The sequence below is a fragment of the Melanerpes formicivorus genome, unplaced genomic scaffold (genome assembly GCF_026170545.1).
Source record: "Melanerpes formicivorus ecotype bairdi unplaced genomic scaffold, bMelFor1.0.p_v2 SCAF_1, whole genome shotgun sequence".
Classification (NCBI taxonomy): Eukaryota; Metazoa; Chordata; class Aves; order Piciformes; family Picidae; genus Melanerpes; species Melanerpes formicivorus.
In genome coordinates this window covers 25,196,991-25,215,669 of record NW_027142353.1, presented here as the reverse complement: position 1 = coordinate 25,215,669, position 18,679 = coordinate 25,196,991, and the positions used below count along the sequence as shown (strand labels likewise).

Sequence of the window (18,679 nt, the reverse complement as noted above, 5' to 3'; positions counted from 1 at the left end):
CTCAGCAGCCTCATAGCGCACAACCGTTAGAATGAAATAGTTCAGCAACAGCACAGGTTTCCAAGAGCTGGAAGTTAGCAGTTCCCATTGCTCATACCCACTTGTCCTGGGGCCCAGAGGAGACTCTGTAGCACATCGTCAATAATCTGCTCTCTCTAGAGGAGGCACAAAAACAGGGCTTTTGTCTTTTCCAGCCATTGATCATGTCTGACAGCTTCTAAAGATTGCTTCAGCAGTGCTGAATTCCTGGGATCTTTTTCCTTTTGAAAAGAAAATATCTTTCAGTCTCACTTACCTAGAGCTAATGCATGAAAGTGTATTAAGGAATTATATGTCAACAGACACATGAATTGTCTAGCAGTTAATTAAAAATAAGTTCCTAGAGGATTTCATTATCTCTCACAAAGCATTCTTCATTTTGTTTTCTAGTGTCCTTGTTAATGCATGTTGCACATCTTAATTAGCTTCTTTCTGGGGGAGTTTTCTTGGTGCCCTAAAACTCTCAGAGTAGAGATCTTCAATCCAAATGTAGCCGTAGAGGGAGGGTGTGAGGGTTTTGAGAGGTGCATCTGGAAAACTGTCTTCTGCTTCTTTGCTGATGACCACAGCCCTCTGAACAAAGGGCAAAATGTTTCCATGTGTCAGCTGTGGCACTGGTGCTGTAGTTGCCAAAGAAAAGAATGGTTCAATACTAAAATACCAGCCTGTGAAAGGACCTGGAGGAGGTGGAAGCATGTCTTATCCTTTGCTGTGCCTGTGGTGGGTAAGATGACCTCCATCAGAAGGACAGGATGGGTAGCTGATATGACACCATAAATTATTATTTCAGGGGGACACCAGTTAGAGTCCCCTCTGATCTGTTTTGAGAAGACAGCATGTTACATAAATATTATACCATGCTGAAGAGTCACAAAATGTGGTTGAACTTGACCCTTTAATCTTTCAAGGAGTGGTTTCAAGAATAGTAGTTTCTCAATATGACAAAGCTAGGAATTGTTGTTACCTCTTTTCTTATTTATTGTGGTAGATCCTGAAATGGTCAAACTGTATTTATTGCAGGCACAGAGACCCAGGACTGCATATCTGTGCTGAATGCATGCTTCAAACAACAAAAATAACATATGAACTTGATTTTTAGCTTTAAGATGTTATTAACTATGCCAAAACCAGATGTTTGAGTTATGTCTCAAATCTTCTGACATTTTGTGAGGTGTTAGAGCTGAACATTGAGAAGACCAATTTCAAAAGACTAGAGGAGGAATCAGTACAAACAAATTGAAAACACAAATCAGAGGCAAGGGAAGATACTTGGAATTAATTTGGGGATCTCCATCTTTTCCAGATTTTCTCTAGAACACACAATGTTTGTGAAGGCTCATCCCTCTGTGTTTATTCTATTCTGTAGAAGAAATTACACAGGAGTCTTTGTTTTTGCTTACTTTGTTCATTTACAAAGTGGACAGCCATTGTTTATACTGTGTGCTGCTACAACATATTTTGGGTGTGATACTGGTGTTGTTTTATCCCAACAAAAGCAAGGACTGCTGCCAAAAAGGATTGTCCTTCTTATTATTGTATTATTCATTATTATTGTATTATTCATAGAATAATACAATTGTTTTGGTTGGAAAAGACCTCCAGATCACTGAGTCAAAACACCAACCTAAGATCACCATGCCCATTAAACCATGTCCTGAAGTGCCATGTCCACATGTTTTTTGAACACCTGCAGGGATGATGACTCCACCACCTCCTTGAGCAACCTATTTCAATGCCTGACCGATCTTTCCTTTAGACATTTTTCCAAATATCCAACCTAAACCTTGCCTGGTACAGTATCAGGTCATTTTCTCTCATTATATCATTTGATGTTAGAAAGAAGTTCTTCACCATGAGGGTGTTGCAGTGCTGGAACAAGTTGCCCAGGGAGGTGGCAGAAACCTCATCCCTGGAGGTTTTTAAGGCCAGGCTGGATGTGGGTCTGAGCAACCTGATGTAGTGTGAGGTGTCCCTGCCCATGGCAGGGGGGTTGGAACTAGATGATCCTTGAGGTCCCTTCCAACCCTAACAATTCTATGGTTCTATGATACTTTGGAGAAGAGACTGACCTCCATCTCATTACAGCCTTCTTTCAGGTAGACAGCAATGAGGCCACTCAGCCTCCTCTTCTCCAGACTAAAGAATCCCAGTTCCCTCAGCCACTCCTAATAAGACTCATACTCCAGACCCTTCACCAGTTTCATTGCCTTTCTCTTGACCCTTCACCAACTTTGTTGCTTCATCTGTGACATCACTTTCCTTCTGCCTACCTTGTTCCAAGACTACTAAACAGATGGTTGCATGCTGAGATGAATTAGGGAACTCACCCTATTGAAAATTGTTAATTTGTCATTGTTTTTTTGCTTCCAAGTGATATCTGTTCCATCATCCCATTTACTCCACAGCCACATGAACATCCATGCTGATATAGACCAGAAAGTAGGAAGGTGGGAAAACAGGATATGTGGCATCTCATGCTCACTGCAGGAAAATACGCCAAGGGCAGCAACCCTCACCCACAGGTACTCTGAAGACAATGCTGCCATTAAACTGCACTCTAAGCTATCATAACAAAATGGTGAAGTGCGTCATTTAGGGCTTTGTGCTTGCAACCTCATGGTTGTCCCTCAATTTATCAAATTATTTTATTAAGTTATAATTTTATGAGAAAGCAGGACTATGTACTCCATAAACAAGGTTAATAATATTAGCCTTGGTTTAAGTAAGGCTGGAGGGAGTGTCCTGCTCTAAATCTGAGTTTGAAGTCTTCCGATCTATTTAGACACAATTGAATCAAATTGACAGGAAGTTTCATGGAAGATGTTTTCATAATAGAATTTTTCCATAACAGACTTTTTCTAGAAACCTTGGGACAAAGTAGGAGAGGCGCCAGAGAATTCAGGCACTGGTGGACTCATGCAGGAGATACTCTTCTCCTACCTTGTAACTAAGGGGAAGTCACTGAGGGCAGAGGCAGCTCTATCTTGTGTTACTGTTTCTTAAGAAGAAGGCAACACTGCAAAAGAGGGGAGAGTACTCCTTGACTGCCTTGCTGTTGGTGGGGAAAGTAAAGCTCAGTGGCATGTTTCATGATGATCATCTCCTTGATCCGTTTTCTTAGATTTGCTTCCACCTCAGCAACAGAGTAAGGAATTCCTTTCATGCCCTTTTTTCCCCCTTTCTTAGCCCAGGGGGAAGGACTGTGTTTCTTCCCTTTGAGGGCAGAACTAATGACTTCAGTCTAGTGCTTTGAGAGGCTTGACCATCCCTGGAAAAAGGCTCTTACTTCCATAGATTCATTGCTCAGGAGAGAGAAGGGTGGTTGTATTGATTTAGTGGGTGCCTGGTTTCCTTCTCCCTCAATATATGAATTATTGAGGTTAAAGGAAGGCTACAGAGACAAGGTCTAGTAGCTCTTGGTACTGCCACTGAGCCTTTCTGCCTTACAGCATTTGGGAAGCTGTCATGGTTTAACTCTGGTTGGTTACTGCTTGGGGCTATGCTCTGTCTCAATCACAAGGCTTTGTCATGTGGGGGTCCCTGAGGGCACAAAAACACATCTGAGGGCTGACTTAAGGTCAAGGCAGAAGCAGCTCCACAATAATCCAACATATACATATGCTTTTACATAGAGCAACTCTCACTAAACACATACCTGAGGTTTCAGTGCAGTACACAATCAGAATTCATTACTCTTCCTATTTTTTCACGGGTCAAAGAGGGATCACTGTTCTTTCATCAGAAATTATAAAGACATTGTCAGCAGGAATCACATGCTCATGCCTTCCTCCATTCATCCATGTGGCTGGCAGTCCTACATAGTCTTTGCCCAACCTGATTTCTGAGCATTGACAAAGACCAAAATCTTATCATCTTGTATCCTGATTATGTGTACATCCTTTCTGAATCCTTAGAAAAGGCAGACTTGAGTCATCCATGATCATCCAATGTGCTCGTCTGCTGCCACTTTCTTTCTCTCTGAAGCCCTTTTCTATCCTGTAGAGCCCATACAACTTGCCCTTACTTGCAAACTTGAAATTGCTTATTAATTTCACCACCTGTTGTCTTTTATTAACTGCTGAAAGATCAATCCCTGCCTTTGATCAGCCAACTATATCAACCATTTTGTCATTTTTTTCAAATTCACATTTTCTTCTGTAGTGTTCTGTTCCTCACTGTTGTGATGAATCCTTCAAAAACACCCAGACATTTGCATTAGCATTGCTGCTCCAGACTCCTCTCTAAAATTGTTGTTGGCTGCAATGCCTACAGAAGATTTATGGTGTGCAAAATCCTCTCTCCATCTTGCTGATAAGACTGTCTCGTTGTATATTTTGTCTATTTTTGTCTTCAAATGTCTTTAAAAAAAATTTGTCTTAGAATTTTTGTCTTCCTTTGGGCCAAGACCTGTCTTTCTTCTTCCTCTATGTTTATGTAATGCTTCTCACAATGGAGTACTGATCCATGGCGGGAGTTATTCAGCATTCAATGGCCAAAATAATGAAAGTATTATTAACAAATGCCTCTGTGTGACTGCATTGCATGGTGTGGTCACCCTCTGCAAAAATTCAGTTTCCTGGGAAAACTTGTCTTTCTGCCTACAGAATGTAGGTGCAGTTGAGGGCAGTCCATTTAGAGAAAGGAATGTGTTAGGAAAATATTTGATCTTGGGTTATTCCACAAACAAAGAAAATAACTGCCTTCTACACTTTCAAAAATATTTCCTACTGTGCAAATTTTTTGCTCGCCCATTAATTTTGCCATCTCGGAACTCAAACAGCATGGCCTAGAGCAGTGGTTTTCCAAATTTGTTCCAGTTGTAGCATACTAACACAAACAGCATTTGCATATGGATGTCATAAAAGTGACTAATGCCAGCAATCATCATGCTTTATTGCAGTAATGTGACATGTGCCTGAGCATCCTAAAAGATCTGCTCGGAGCTCATGGTTGCTGAAGAAATGGCACACCTCTTATCAAGCAGTGACACCCATGGCAGAGCAGGCTTTGACAGAAACTGGAGTAGGATGAGCCTTACAGGAGCGTACAAGAGGAAAGTGAAATCTCCTATGTTCAAGATTGTACCAGTTGTTCTATGTCTTATTATTGCAACCACCAAAAAAGAGATTGACCCCCTCCACTTGGCACCAACCCCTCAGATACTTATAGGCAATGATCAGATCCCCTCTGAGTCTTCTCAAGACTAAAAAGCCCCAGGTTCCTCAGTCTGTTTTCATAGGGGAGATGCTCAAGTCCCCTAATCATCCTCGTGGCTCTCTGTTGGACTCTCCAGCAACTCACTGTCTCTCTTGAACTGGGGAGCCCAAAACTGGACACAGCATTCCAGGTGTGGTCTCACTAGGGCAGAGTAGAAAGGGAGAAGAGCCTGCATATATATATTTTTTCTTTCAGCCCTATCCTTTATCAGATTATGTTGGAAACAAATGTGTTCCTTAAAAAAAAAAAAAAAAATATTGCTTTCTTCACATAACTCTGACCATTACAGAAATAGTATTACAAGAACTGTACTTCAAGGAAACAAGTCTCAGAGAATGAGCAAAAGGGCATGATATTGTGTCTGATAGTATATGTGTACAGTTCATCTGCCAAGAAGAAAAGGGTCCATGCAGCAGCATGATATTGCCTGGTTCACAATCCCATTTATAATGACTAGGGGTCACACATTGTAATTGGGAAGCCATTTACTTTAAGACTCACAGGTTCGATGTGTACACTGACTCTGAAGCGATCCCCTGCTTCAGTTGGTATTTGAGTTAGTAGGTTTTAGTTAATGCAATATTTTATAGGTATTGTCGACCAGCTAAGTAAACAATAGTATCAGGAGCTTTATGGAACATTAAGAAAGAAGGCAGGAAATTGCCTGAACACTGAAAACATGAGGCTTGGCTCCTTTCAAGGCACATTGGATCTGCAGATATTGCTTAGAGATCACTTGTGATCCACTCAGCTCTTCTCCAGCAACTGCTGTATCTTTCCTAGCTCATGCTGAAGTTTTGTGGTCCAGCTATCTCAAAGTGAAGGTTTCTGCAAGTTGAGATGTTTCTAGATTTCAGCACAAAGCTGCTTTGGAGAACATCCCTTCATTACGGCAACTGGCCATAATGGTAAAGGTGTTGGTGTTAGTGAGGTAAGAAGACTACATCTGAACTGCCAAGTCCATGTCCAGGCTGCTGCCCAATGCAAGGCTGCTGCCCAATGCAAGGCTGCTCAGATTTCTTCTGCCAGCACCAGCATCTTCTGTCATTGTCCCTCTGAACTCAGAGGGAGAGTCACAAATGTTTTCCATTTGACAAGAGTAAAGGAGGCTCAGCATAACCAGGCATTGCTGGGTTTCTGCTAGGAAAGTAGCAGTGGTGTTTCAGGTTGTCTGTGGCTATTTCTCTGTGCAAGCACTTTGAGCCTGGAGCCCAGATACCCAGGTGAACTCCCAAACCACTGTAGGCTTGATCATTTCTGTGTCTTAGCTGAAAAACATAATCTGAGAAATTATTTCCTCATAGAAGTCTTGTCGAAACCAGCATGTTCCTAGGAAGTACTTAAGTACAAATGAGTTTTGGGGTTTGATGAAACAATAGTTCATCAGTAAACTCCTCATAAGCTCCATCAGGGACTCTCGTGGTACTGCAATTGGTGTCAGATGGGCACCAGTTCTTCCATCATTGAAGGCAGCTGCAGTTCTGCCACTGACTTCAAAGGAATTAGGATCAAGCCCATGAATTAATGACTGCACTTTTTATTTAGGTTTCTGAATTATTTATAAGTAAAAATAGGTTGGATTCTCCCACTCTTTCTGATGTTGAGTAAAGCAGTAGTTGGTTACATTTCTTGCTTTCAAAGAAGCTTTGGTGTAGTCATGAGCATCTCATTATGAAAAAGGGTGTCCATAGAGGACAGACAGGAAGAAAAGAGAAGGAAATCCTTAGGCACATTGAAGACACACAAAAGATCTGAGTCTCAGAAATGACAGATTGGAGTAAGGTAGTCCTCATCTTTGGAGCTGAAAGCTAGATAGCTAGAATTGTTTCAGGGAGCAGAAAGAGATGCAGAAAGCATGCTTCTTTAGGCAGGTTCATCTGTTTTTAATACCATTGCATTTAGTTTTATTTTCTTTCTTCTCAGTGATTTGGACATTAGTTTCCATAAGGTTACTCTCTGTGTTTTGCTTCTGAGCCGACTCTGCAGCAGGCTGCACGTTTTTCTGGATTTCACCAAGCCATGTGTTTGTTCTCTATCACTGCAAAGCGTTTTCCATCTTAAAACTGTTTGGAAAAATTGGAAAGGAAAAAAATCCCAGTTCACCACCCAAGGCTCAGTGTTTACTTCTGCCACACGCATAATTTATTTTCATTCTGCAAGATCATGATGACATGCTCATCTGAGCACATACTGTTCTAATAGTCTACATTCCTTTGGCCTCTCAATGCGTTAGAAGTGACATTGCTGCTAAATGAGAAAGATCTTGTAAAACAGGGAACTAGATGGTGAAGTACCATTGTCTTTCAGGGAACTGTGTTGTGGACAGCAAAGTTTGACTTGCTTTTTCTGGACTATACCTAGTTGCATACATGATTAAGAAAACTATCTGTGGTACAGTTTTCCAGACTTCCTTCCTTGAGAACAGGCTAATATGAAAAAGCAATGACTATGACTGGAGTAAAAGAACACTTGAAGATGTGTCCTAGCAAAGTATTTTTGCAGCTATTGCTCCGTGTGAATGTGTTCCAGCAAGTGCATGTACTGTGCTTCTTGTGTTTTCTGGGTGCATGGAAAAACTCTGCTCTCAATCACAGAAATCTGCATTCCATGATGGATAAACTACTCACAGAAAATCTGTTCCACATTTGCTTGTCCCTCTTTGGCAATAAATTAGAAAAGGCAATAGTGGATTGTTAGAGATTAACACAGAAACATTGTTTCATATATAATATTTTCTCTTAAGCTGTGTCTTACTAAAGATTCTTCATTAGAAAACAGTGTTTAAATGAATAATTGGGTTAGGATTTTGTAGCTTCTGTCCAGTGGATTTAAGCTACCTATGGAGAACTTGGAAGGCTTTCTCTAAACATTTTTAAGTCCAAATTTACAAAACATATAAAAGATTTAAATTATAGATGCTTTCAATATGAGTTAGTGGAAGAGCCTTTGGCACAGCTTTGTCTGCTAATATCCCGTTGGTAAGCTCTTGGAACTGCAGTGAATCCGCTGTATTCACTTACCCAAGGAACATGCAAAGTATTAGGTAAAGTATTATGTGCTTTCTCCTAATGCCCATTTGAGTCAAAAAATATTTTGCTACTTGGCTACAGCAGAAGAAAGGTTATATCCTGCATTTGCTAGTAGGAATAATAGTAAGGAAAAGCTGCTTTAGCTTTCTGAAACTCTGCTTTTTGGGAAACGAAAATGCTTTCACAGATGCAGTCCTCTCAGGAACCTCATAGAGACAGGAGACTCTTGTATAGTTATGCCCATACTTAACTTAATAACCTCACTGTGCCTCAGAACATAAATTATAAAACTAGCAAAAATAATTTACTAAGTGCATAAGAACTTAATATTTCCTGAAAGTAACTACTCTGAAGTGAAAATGCAGTAATAAATTCAGAGTGTTTATTTTAATCACAAAATCAGCTATGGAAGTCCAAGTTGCCAACATTTCTGCAAGGCATAAAATAGAGATGTGCGTGATCTTCTCAGTCTTTATGTACTGTAAAATATGAAAATTAGCAGTCCCTAGGTGAACTTATATTCAATCTCTCAGGGAGACACCGTGAACAAGTTTTATGAAAAATTTTAATTTTCCTTTCTGTTCTGCTCAGTGCTTCCTTTCCAAAGCCTTGAACATGATGGTTTTTTTCTTACCAATTTGTTCTTTCTCATTATGTGTATATTGATTTGTAGGGTCTTGTAACTTTTCACTTTTAAAGGGGCTCATAGTAATGTGTTTTTGATCTTATGCACGTATTTGGACAGCACCAGCCTTTAACTAACATGGAACATAGAACATAGAACAAAACTTTGTGTAGGAAGTGAAGCACTGTTTTCCTGAGAGTCTTAATAAACTGTATGATCTGGTTCAGACCAGCTGCAGTTTAACAAAATAGTTTAGCATGTGGGCAACACTGAGAATTTAAGCAATCCTTCCTTGTTCAGAAAATGGTATTATAGTCCTGTTAGTGAAACTTTCATCTGCATAATATCAAGTACATGATGAGCTATGTTGCTAAACCAGAAAAAGAGTGAGGCCCTGTGTTTGATAGGCCAGATATCAGTCCAAGATTTAAATATCTAGGAATCTAAATGTCTTAAATATCAGACTAAAACTTACTGTCCTCTGTCTTACAAAAGACAGTACTATCAGTGAACTGCAACAACCCAGGAGCTGCTCTGGTGACCATTGTGTAACAAGGTGTCCCTTAGAGGCCTGCATTGGATTGAATGCACTGGCACATTTGTCAAGGGAGATGCTGTAAAGGTTAATTATTTAAATCTGACCTAAATTTCTCATGCTTCTGTCTTGTTCCATAATAATGACTTTAAGTTCCACAGTAATAATTTGTTATTTGGACTAGGACTAGAATTAATCATGACCCATGCTGGACAAGAAGTAGGTTTTTCTTCACTCTTCATCCCAGCTTGGGTGTGTAAGCTGACCACTGAAACTGTAGTTCTTTAAATCACACTGGTATATAAAGGGTTTATTTAGTCCAATGTGGGGATAGACAGCGCAGATGACAGTTTTTCTCCTATATCCACATATTTTTGACAGAGAAATATCTTGAAACACTTTACAAGTAGTCCCTTTTAAACCCACACAGGGTGTGTGTATATGTGTGTGCAAGCATATGCAACAGAGACTGAGGGAGAAAGTTGCCATACTGCATTCTGTAGAAAACTGAGGCTTATGTGGAGAATAACAAAACATAATTTTGGTGGTACATAAGTCCTGAAAGAAGTAGCTTGATGTTTATACTTTTATCTCAAGTGGAATATCTAAAATAGCCATTTCTAAAAGCCAGAAGAAGAAAAAAATAAAACCCCTCCTGTAGTTCATATAGCTGGCTGGACCCCAAAGTCATGACAGCTTGCATTGTGGTGGGGAGAGCAGTGTGACTCCCTGATCAAGGTCAGCAAATTTTTAATGAACATAGCTTGATTACTGCTCCCTTTGTGAAAAAAGGTTGTTTGGAGGTGAAGAAGGCTCTGTACACCAAAGTATTCCACACATGACCGTCTTCACTCTCAAAACCAGCCAAGCTGGAGCTGTCTCCAGTATGGTCACTTGCAGCTGGGGAATAATATAGAATAGAATAATAAACCAGGTTGGAAGACACCTTCAAGATCATCGGGTCCAACCCATCAACGAATCCAACCCAAACAATTAAACCATGGCACCAAGCACCCCATCAAGTCTCCTCCTGAACACTTCCAATGATGGTGACTCCACCACCTCCCTGGGCAGCCCATTCCAATGGGCAATCACTCTCTCTGTATAGAACTTCTTCCTAACATCCATCCTAAACCTCCCCTGGCGCAGCCTAAGACTGTGTCCTCTTGTTCTGGTACTGGCTGCCTGGGAGAAGAGACCAACCTCTGCCTGTCTACAACCCCCCTTCAGGTAGCTGTAGAGAGCAATAAGGTCACCCCTGAGTCTCCTCATCTCCAGGCTAAGCAACCCCAGCTCCCTCAGCAACTCCTCATAGGGCTTGTGTTCCAAGCTCCTCACCAACTTCGTTGCCCTTCTCTGGACTCGTTCCAGCAAGTCAACATCCTTCCTAAACTGAGGAGCCCAGAACTGGACACAGTACTCGAGGTGCGGCCTGACCAATGCAGTGTACAGGGGCACAATGACCTCCCTGCTCCTGCTGGCCACATTGGTCTTGATCCAGGCCAGGATGCCATTGGCCCTCTTGGCTGCCTGGGCACACTGCAGGCTCGTGTTCAGCCTAGCATCACTAGGGACCCCCAGGTCCCTCTCTACCTGTCTGCTCTCCAGCCACTCTGACCCCAGCCTGTAGCACTGCATGGACTTATTGTGGCCAATGTGCAGAACCCGGCACTTGGATGTGTTAAATCTCATGCCATTGGATTCTGCCCAACTGTCCAGCCTGTCGAGGTCCCTCTGCAGAGCCTCTCTACCCTCCAGCAAATCAACTCCTGCCCCCAGCCTTCCTGAGAAACAAACACAGTAGCTCTGTGAACTGAGGTTGGTGCCAAGCCACTCTCCATCATTTTCCTCCAGTCCTGGCTCACTGGTGAGGTCCCAGATGACTGGAAGCTGGCCAATGTGGTCCCCATCCACAAGAAGGGTCAGATGGAGGAACCTGGAAACTACAGGCCAGTCAGCCTGACCTCAGTGCCAGGGAAAGTGATGGAGCAGATTATCCTGGCGGCAATAACTGCGCACCTGAAGGATGGCCAAGGGCTTAGGTCCAGCCAGCACGGATTTAGGAGGGGCAGGTCCTGCCTCTCCAACCTGATCTCTTTCTATGATCAGGTGACCTGTCTGGTGGACGTGGGGAGGCCTGTGGATGTGGTCTACCTGGACTTCAGCAAGGCCTTTGACACCGTCCCCCACAGCAAACTGCTGTCTAAGCTGTCAGCTCGAGGCTTGGACAGCAACACTCTGTGCTGGGTTAGGAACTGGCTGGAGGGCCGAGCCCAGAGAGTGGTGGTGAATGGTGCCACATCCAGCTGGCAGCCAGTCACTAGTGGCATCCCCCAGGGATCAGTGCTGGGCCCTGTCCTCTTTAACATCTTCATTGACGATCTGCATGAGGGGATTGAGTCAGTCATCAGCAAGTTTGCAGATGACACCAAGTTAGGAGCAGATGTTAGTCAGTTAGAGGGTAGAAAGGCTCTGCAGAGGGACCTCGACCGACTGGACAGATGGGCAGAGTCCAATGGGATGGCATTCAACAAGTCCAAGTGCTGTGTGCTGCACTTTGGCTACGGCAATCCCATGCAGAGCTACAGGCTGGGGTCAGAGTGGCTGGAGAGCTGCCAAACGGAGAGGGACCTGGGGGTGCTGATCGACAGCCACCTGAATATGAGCCAGCAGTGTGCCCAGGTGGCCAAGAGGGCCAATGGCATCCTGGCCTGCATTAGGAATAGTGCAGCCAGCAGGAGCAGGGAAGTCATTGTGCCCCTGTACTCTGCATTGGTTAGTCCACACCTTGAGTATTGTGTCCAGTTCTGGGCCCCTCAGTTTAAGGAGGACATCGAAACACTTGAACATGTCCAGAGACGGGCAACAAGGCTGGGGAGAGGCCTTGAGCACAAGCCCTATGAGGAGAGGCTGAGGGAGCTGGGATTGTTTAGCCTGGAGAAGAGAAGGCTCAGGGGAGACCTCATTGCCCTCTACAACTACCTGAAAGGTGGTTGTAGCCGGGAGGGGGTTGGGTGTCTTCTCCCAGGCAACCAGCACCAGAACAAGAGGACACAGTCTCAATCTGCACCAGGGGAGGTTTAGACTCTGAGGTGAGGAGAAAGTTCTTCACCGAGCAAGTTGTTCATCACTGGAATGTGCTGCCCGGGGAGGTGGTGGAGTCATCGTCCCTGGAGGCATTCAAGAGGAGTTTGGACATGGCACTTGGTGCCATGGTCTAGTCGTGGGGTCTGTGGTTATAGGTTGGACTCGATGATCCTCGAGGTCTCTTCCAACCTTAGTTATACTGTGATCCTTATCTCAGCATGCAGCATTCATACTCAGTAGTCACTGAGGCCCTGTGAACAGTCTTACTATACTATTTCATTGCATCTCTTTTATGGTAGGGCCCCTCAGCTATCACAGGGATTGTCCTCACAATCTTTTCCATTCACAGACCCAGGATTGAATTCTGGGAATATTTGACTGGTTTGGCATTCAAATTCAAGCCTCTTCTAAATCATGTATCAACATTTCTAGGCTATTCCCTTGTTACAGAATGGATTTGGGGTAAAAGCAGTCCCACTGCAGTCTCAAGGGCATTTTACAATTTAGGATTAGCAGAATTTCAAATGTTGTTTCTTTCTGGAAGAGGGATCAAAGATAGGCGAGAAAGTTCTGGTTGTAAGAGCGATAGCCTTCCAGAAATGTCAGATTCCTGAGACTGACTGTGGGCCCATTAAGCTTCTCCTCTGGAATCATATCTGTCAGATGATGGACACCAGAAAGCAAGGTTTGGTTACGTATTCAGAGTTTAAAATAAAAAATTTTCCAGTGTGCTTATGTTTAAAAAAGGATTTCTAGAAGTTCTTTGTGATGAGGCTTTTACAAAGCAGTAGGACAGAATCCTTTCTCTGGTATCCATAGCTTGTTTGGGAAGTACTTTCTAAAGATGCTTAAAAACAATTCTCTACAAAAAAATGAAGTTGTAAAGCTATAAGGCATTTTTTATCTTGGCAGACCAAAATATTGTTTTCTCAGTATTTCAGGAAGACTCTCTCATTCCCAAAAATTCATTAGGCTGATTGGTTTGGGGAGGGGCTTTCTTTTTGCCTTTAATCTTCTACTAATGTTGAGAATTACTTTATTTATATCAATACAGGGCTTATTTTTTATCATTCCATGTTTAGATGCTATGTCTCTTATTGACCTTTTAAACTAGACTTTGCTTTGAAATAAAGTAGTGGATTTTGTTGTTTTAAAAACAGCTTTGGTGCTAAACTGGATTCCAGAATGTGGGATTTATAATCTAATTCTTACAAGAGAATCAGAGTTTTAATGTCAATAGCTAGAGCACTTTGTTGTCCTATGGAGCACTATGATAAAAATCAGGGAGTTCTAAATTCTTTTTTGTTTGTTCTTGAACTCTGTATTTTCCTATGTCAAAGAGTTTAAAAGTATTCTTTTCCTGCTTGCTGTTGTTTCTTCATCCTCTTCTGTAGAAAAGAATCATGCATATTTGTTGTCTTTTTCCTTTTCTCCTTAATATTTCAAATAATTCAGCTAGACTGTCTCCATCAATTGGGTAAACGGAGCTATAACACCTACTTAAGGGAGGGGAGCCATCTGGTTTCCTTGCAACTTGGAGCCTGCTGGCAAATATTAGGTTGTACCAATTTAAAGCATGATGAAGTGGGAAATAATGGACATCCTTGAAGACTCTGAAATGGGATCAGCTGTTATTGGCAAAAATTGGCAGGTGCAGTGCACTATGCTGGCTGTAAGTATGGTCTCAGGTTGGAGAGTGCAGCTGGGAAAATGACCTGCTAATTGAATGGTTGCAGGACTCCCAACAGTTTTCTGACAGTAGTGGAGCATCATTAATTGGAGGCATTTGGTTGACTTGGTAGAAGCTGTCATAACAATGAAGGATCCTGCAAGTTGATGTTTACTTTCTAGGTGTTTCATAGAGTCAGGGATGGTTTCAAACTTAGGAGGACTGGCATAAGGCTAACAATACTTCTTATTTATTAATATTTCTTAATATTTGTTATTTATATTTACAGCATCTTGACAGCAATTGGAAGCCCAAAAAGCCACTTAATTACACATTTGTTTAACTGCATGCTTCTATTGTTATCTTTCCCACCTCTCTCTTTTTTCCTTTAATTTTCCCTTATATTACATTTCTAAATTGGCTTGGCTTGGAGCAGAAACTTCTTTTTTTATTTAGAGCCCGACCAGACCTTGTCCTCAACTGAGTGTCTTGGATGCTGCTGTAATTCATACAGCAGTTACAGAAATAAAAATAGCCTGGTTTTGGTCCAGAATAGTATTAGATGCACCTCTGGTTTATGTGGGCCTCAGAATAGCAGTGTATGCAAAAGCACATGTGCTTTAGCTGTGACTCCCTTTTTCATATGTTGTTTTGATTTATTAAATGTGAACATATTGTGATGCATCGTAGTTTAATATAAAGGTCTGTTGGCAAAGCGTGGCATTTTCCCACAGCTGTTAGCACCCTTCAAGGGAAGATCTATTGGCAATGAGTGCTGTGCAGAAAGAACTGCAGACTTCAGAGTGCACTTCATGTATCTTCAGTGACTGTATCCCACCCTGCTATGCTCCTAAAAAACTCTCCAGCTATGCAAGAGACTTTTCCTGTATAGGTTATGGTGGCTAGGAGATAAAAGGCTTCAGTGACAGGGTTGTCCCACCCAGTATGCTTTTGGCATTTATAGGCAAGAGGTTATCTGTGAGTGTGGATTGAATGAGGAACAGCAGGCTGAAAACTGGCCTGAGTGTCTCAGTGCTGTGCTGTCTCCATGAGCTGTAGGTAAGTTGTTCAAATCTTCAGAAGTACTGATGAAACCAATTTTTCAAGTTGGAGCCTCAAGCAAATCTTGCAGTACCTCTCATACTCTTCCCCTGTTGAGGTGATATGCCCCGGAAAAAAATGCCTTCAGCTCATGTCTGCATTTGGGTATAAACTCTGTCAGGTGGGAGGCAGGGAGGTGAAATTGGAAGCATTCAGATACTGTGTGGCAAATGTCAAGCCTGTGATGCACCTGGGAACAGAAAGACATTGATGAAGAGGTTCCTGCCTCCTTCCCTCAGCTCTGCCTCTGAAGCCTGGGACAAGCTATTTTGGGGAATGCCATTTATTTAAATGTCATAGGTAGATGTGCATAAGTTTGCGATGCCTTGTTCTAGCCTAGCTCTTCTGGGTGCTTATTCTGCCACTCTTTTGGTTTTCCTAGCATTAAGAATTAAATGAAAATAACTCACCCAGCTTCAGGAAATTATGTAAATTTGGCATCACCCTGGAGCTGAATAAGAATACTTGACTTAGGACAGGTTTGAGGAAATTATATATATTAGCGTGCCTCCTGGGCACCTGGCTGGACAGCTGAGAGATGGTGGACAAATCATGAAACCAGGCTGGTTTTGAGACCGGTGCTGAACACCCCCTTTGCCAGGGTTGATCTACCCTGCAGCAAACCCTGCAGGTATGCAGGCATGCACACCATGCCAGACCCTGTTCAGCTTCAGGGGGCAACCACCACATTTTGGTACTCAGCATGATGTTCTTTCTGAGGCCATGGCTGGGGTTGGGATAGGCCACCAGGAAAGGATCATGGCATTTTGGGCAGTATGGCCCAGGCAGGTGGTAGAATCATAGAATGCTTTGGGTTGGAAGACACCTTTAAAGGTCATCTAGTCCAACTTCGCTGCAGTAAGCAGGGACATTTTTAACTTAATTTGTTTGCTCAGAGCCCCATCCAGCCTGACCTTGAATGTTTCCAGGGATGGTGTTTCGACCACCTCTCTGAGCCACCTGCTCCAGTGTTTTACCAGCCTTACTGTAAAAAATTTCTTCCTAGTGTCTTGTCTGAATCTACTCTCTGTTACTTTTAAGCCATTACCCCTTGCTTGTCACAACAGGTCTTGCTTAAAAGATCGTGCTCATCTTTCTTACAGGCCCCCTTAAGATATTGAAAAAGGTACTGTAATGTCTCCCTGGAGCCTTTTCTTCTGCAGGCTAAACAACCCCAACTCTCTTAGCCTTTCTTCATTGGAGAGGTATTCCATCTCTCTGATCATTTTCATGGCTCTCCTTTGGACTCACTCCAACAAGTCCATGCCTTTCTTGTATTGAGGACTCCAGAGCTAGATGCAGTACTCCAAGTAGGGTGTTACCAGGCTGGAGTAGAGGGACAGAATCATCTCCCTTGACATGCTGGACATGTTTCTTTCAATACAGACCAGAATGCAATTTACTTTCCAAGATGCAAACCCACATTGCCAACTTGTGTCAAATTTTTCATCCACCGGTATCCCCAAGTCCTTCTCCACAGGGTTGCTCTGCAGCAGGTCCAGCAGGTGCCATCAGCAAGATGTAAGGGGTTTTTAATGTCTCTCCTTTTCTTTTTGTAACCTCTTTTTCTTTTTTTTTCTTTTTGTCTTTCCCTTTTCCTCCACACACAGCTGAATGAATCTGCCAAGCAGCTCATTGAGATGGACAAGACGTGCTTGGCCGCTGCCTCCAGCAGCGACATGGCACTGCCAGCAGAGACTGCAGCAGTGGCGGCAGCAGCAGCAGTGGGTCTGGCACCATGCTCCACGCTGGCTGGTGCCGGAGCAGCTGGGGCAGCCCAGCGTCAGGTGGAGGGCAAGAAGAATGCCAAGAAGCGCCACTCCTTCACCGCCCTCAGCATGACACACAAGTCCTCCCAGGCTGCCAGCAACCGTCACTCCATGGAGATCAGCGCCCCTGTCCTCATCAGCTCCAGTGACCCACGGGCAGCTGCCAGGATTGGGGAACTGACTCACCTCTCCTCCAGTGCCCCAGCCCAGGTAAGGCAGGGGTGGAAGTGTGTTTCAGATGCCCTTAGTGACAGCACTCTCTTGCATCACTTCTTTCAAAATGTGCATGGAGCAGTTGCAGTGCTGTCGTCCCAGTGTGGTGGTACTTGGCATCTGTCATCCTCATCCTTGCATTAATCAGTGGGAAGGCATGAGGAGCCAGAGAATAAAACCATATTTGATTCACAATAATGCAACATGTTTGAAAAAGTAACCCTGCAATATGTTTTATGTGGTGTGGCTTATATTGCATTGCTTTGTGTTGTAGAAAGGAATAATTGTGAATGATCCTGTTACCCTGTAGGGTAACAACGTTGGTATGAAATTCACACACCAGAGATAAAAAAAAGTTTTGGAGTCATTTTTTTTCCCTGCACATCACTAAAAGATGAGCAAATGTGCCATGCTTTGGCAAGTGCTGTACACAGAAAGTAGGTGCTGTTCAGAAACACCCAAGGAAGTATTAAACCATCAGACAGTCTGGGAGTCCTTCTGCCTCTTGAAGAAGGCAGCAGAGGAGCAGCTCCTTGGACATTCCCACAGAACCCAAAAGGAACTTGCAAGAGGCTGCTTCTGGGTACTTGGCAGAAATAGGATCCAAACCCACCAAGAATGCACTGAAAACCTTTGCAAATGTCGGCTGTTTCTGTGGATGAGGGAATCCGAGTAGTAATTTGCAGTTTCAAGACATAGAGGAGAATGGAGAGTAATGAAAGTTCCAAACCTTTTCTGCCTCAGCCTTGCTGCTCAGTCGTCTACACAATTAGTGCAGAGATTAGCAGCAACAAGTTCTCTTTACAGACCAGCTCCTCATGGTCTGTGCTGCTTACTAACACTGAGATAACCTAAGTAAGGCAAAGTCTTCCCATACATTGTTTCTCTGCTCTTTTCTCCCTGGCCATGCCTTCCTGATCCTCACACCCATGCCCCATATTTGGACAAACATGGAAGAGAGCCACATTATATCTGCTGCCAATGCTGATATGGGTGTAGAGGACTGGGGGAGGACTGCAAAAGGGAAAGGGGTCAAGCAACATACTGCATGGACTGCCTTGGACAGAGAAGCCACTTTACACTCATTTGCAGTGCTATTGGATCTCCTCTGTGGGTCTGGTGTGGTGCTCCACACCATAGGGTCACTCTTGACAGCTGTGTTGTACTGCCACCCATGATGAGCTCCCAGGACATTTCAGTGAAGGTTTGCAACGGCACTGGGGAAGGCAGGATGGCTGCACTCATGCCAATGCATTCCACAGGGCCTGCCTAAATGGTGTGATGAGGGGATGCTGCCACGATGGAGCAGAACTTTCTGTTCCTATCTCAGCTGCTAACCTTGCTTTGCTTCCCATCAACATGTAGGAGCCAGAGAGGCAGCACAGACCAACTGTT

General features: G+C 43.2%; 1 protein-coding gene across 2 annotated transcripts in view; it reads left to right on the top strand.

Moving 5' to 3' along the window:
* The window catches only part of SH3RF3 (SH3 domain containing ring finger 3), a 297,393-nt gene that overhangs the window by 201,796 nt on the left and 76,918 nt on the right, over nt 1–18,679 (top strand). For both annotated transcript variants that reach the window (XM_068137394.1, XM_068137405.1), the window contains exon 4: nt 16,913–17,281. In XM_068137394.1, the coding sequence (XP_067993495.1) occupies nt 16,913–17,281 (369 nt within the window). The remainder of the gene's footprint in view (nt 1–16,912; nt 17,282–18,679) is intronic.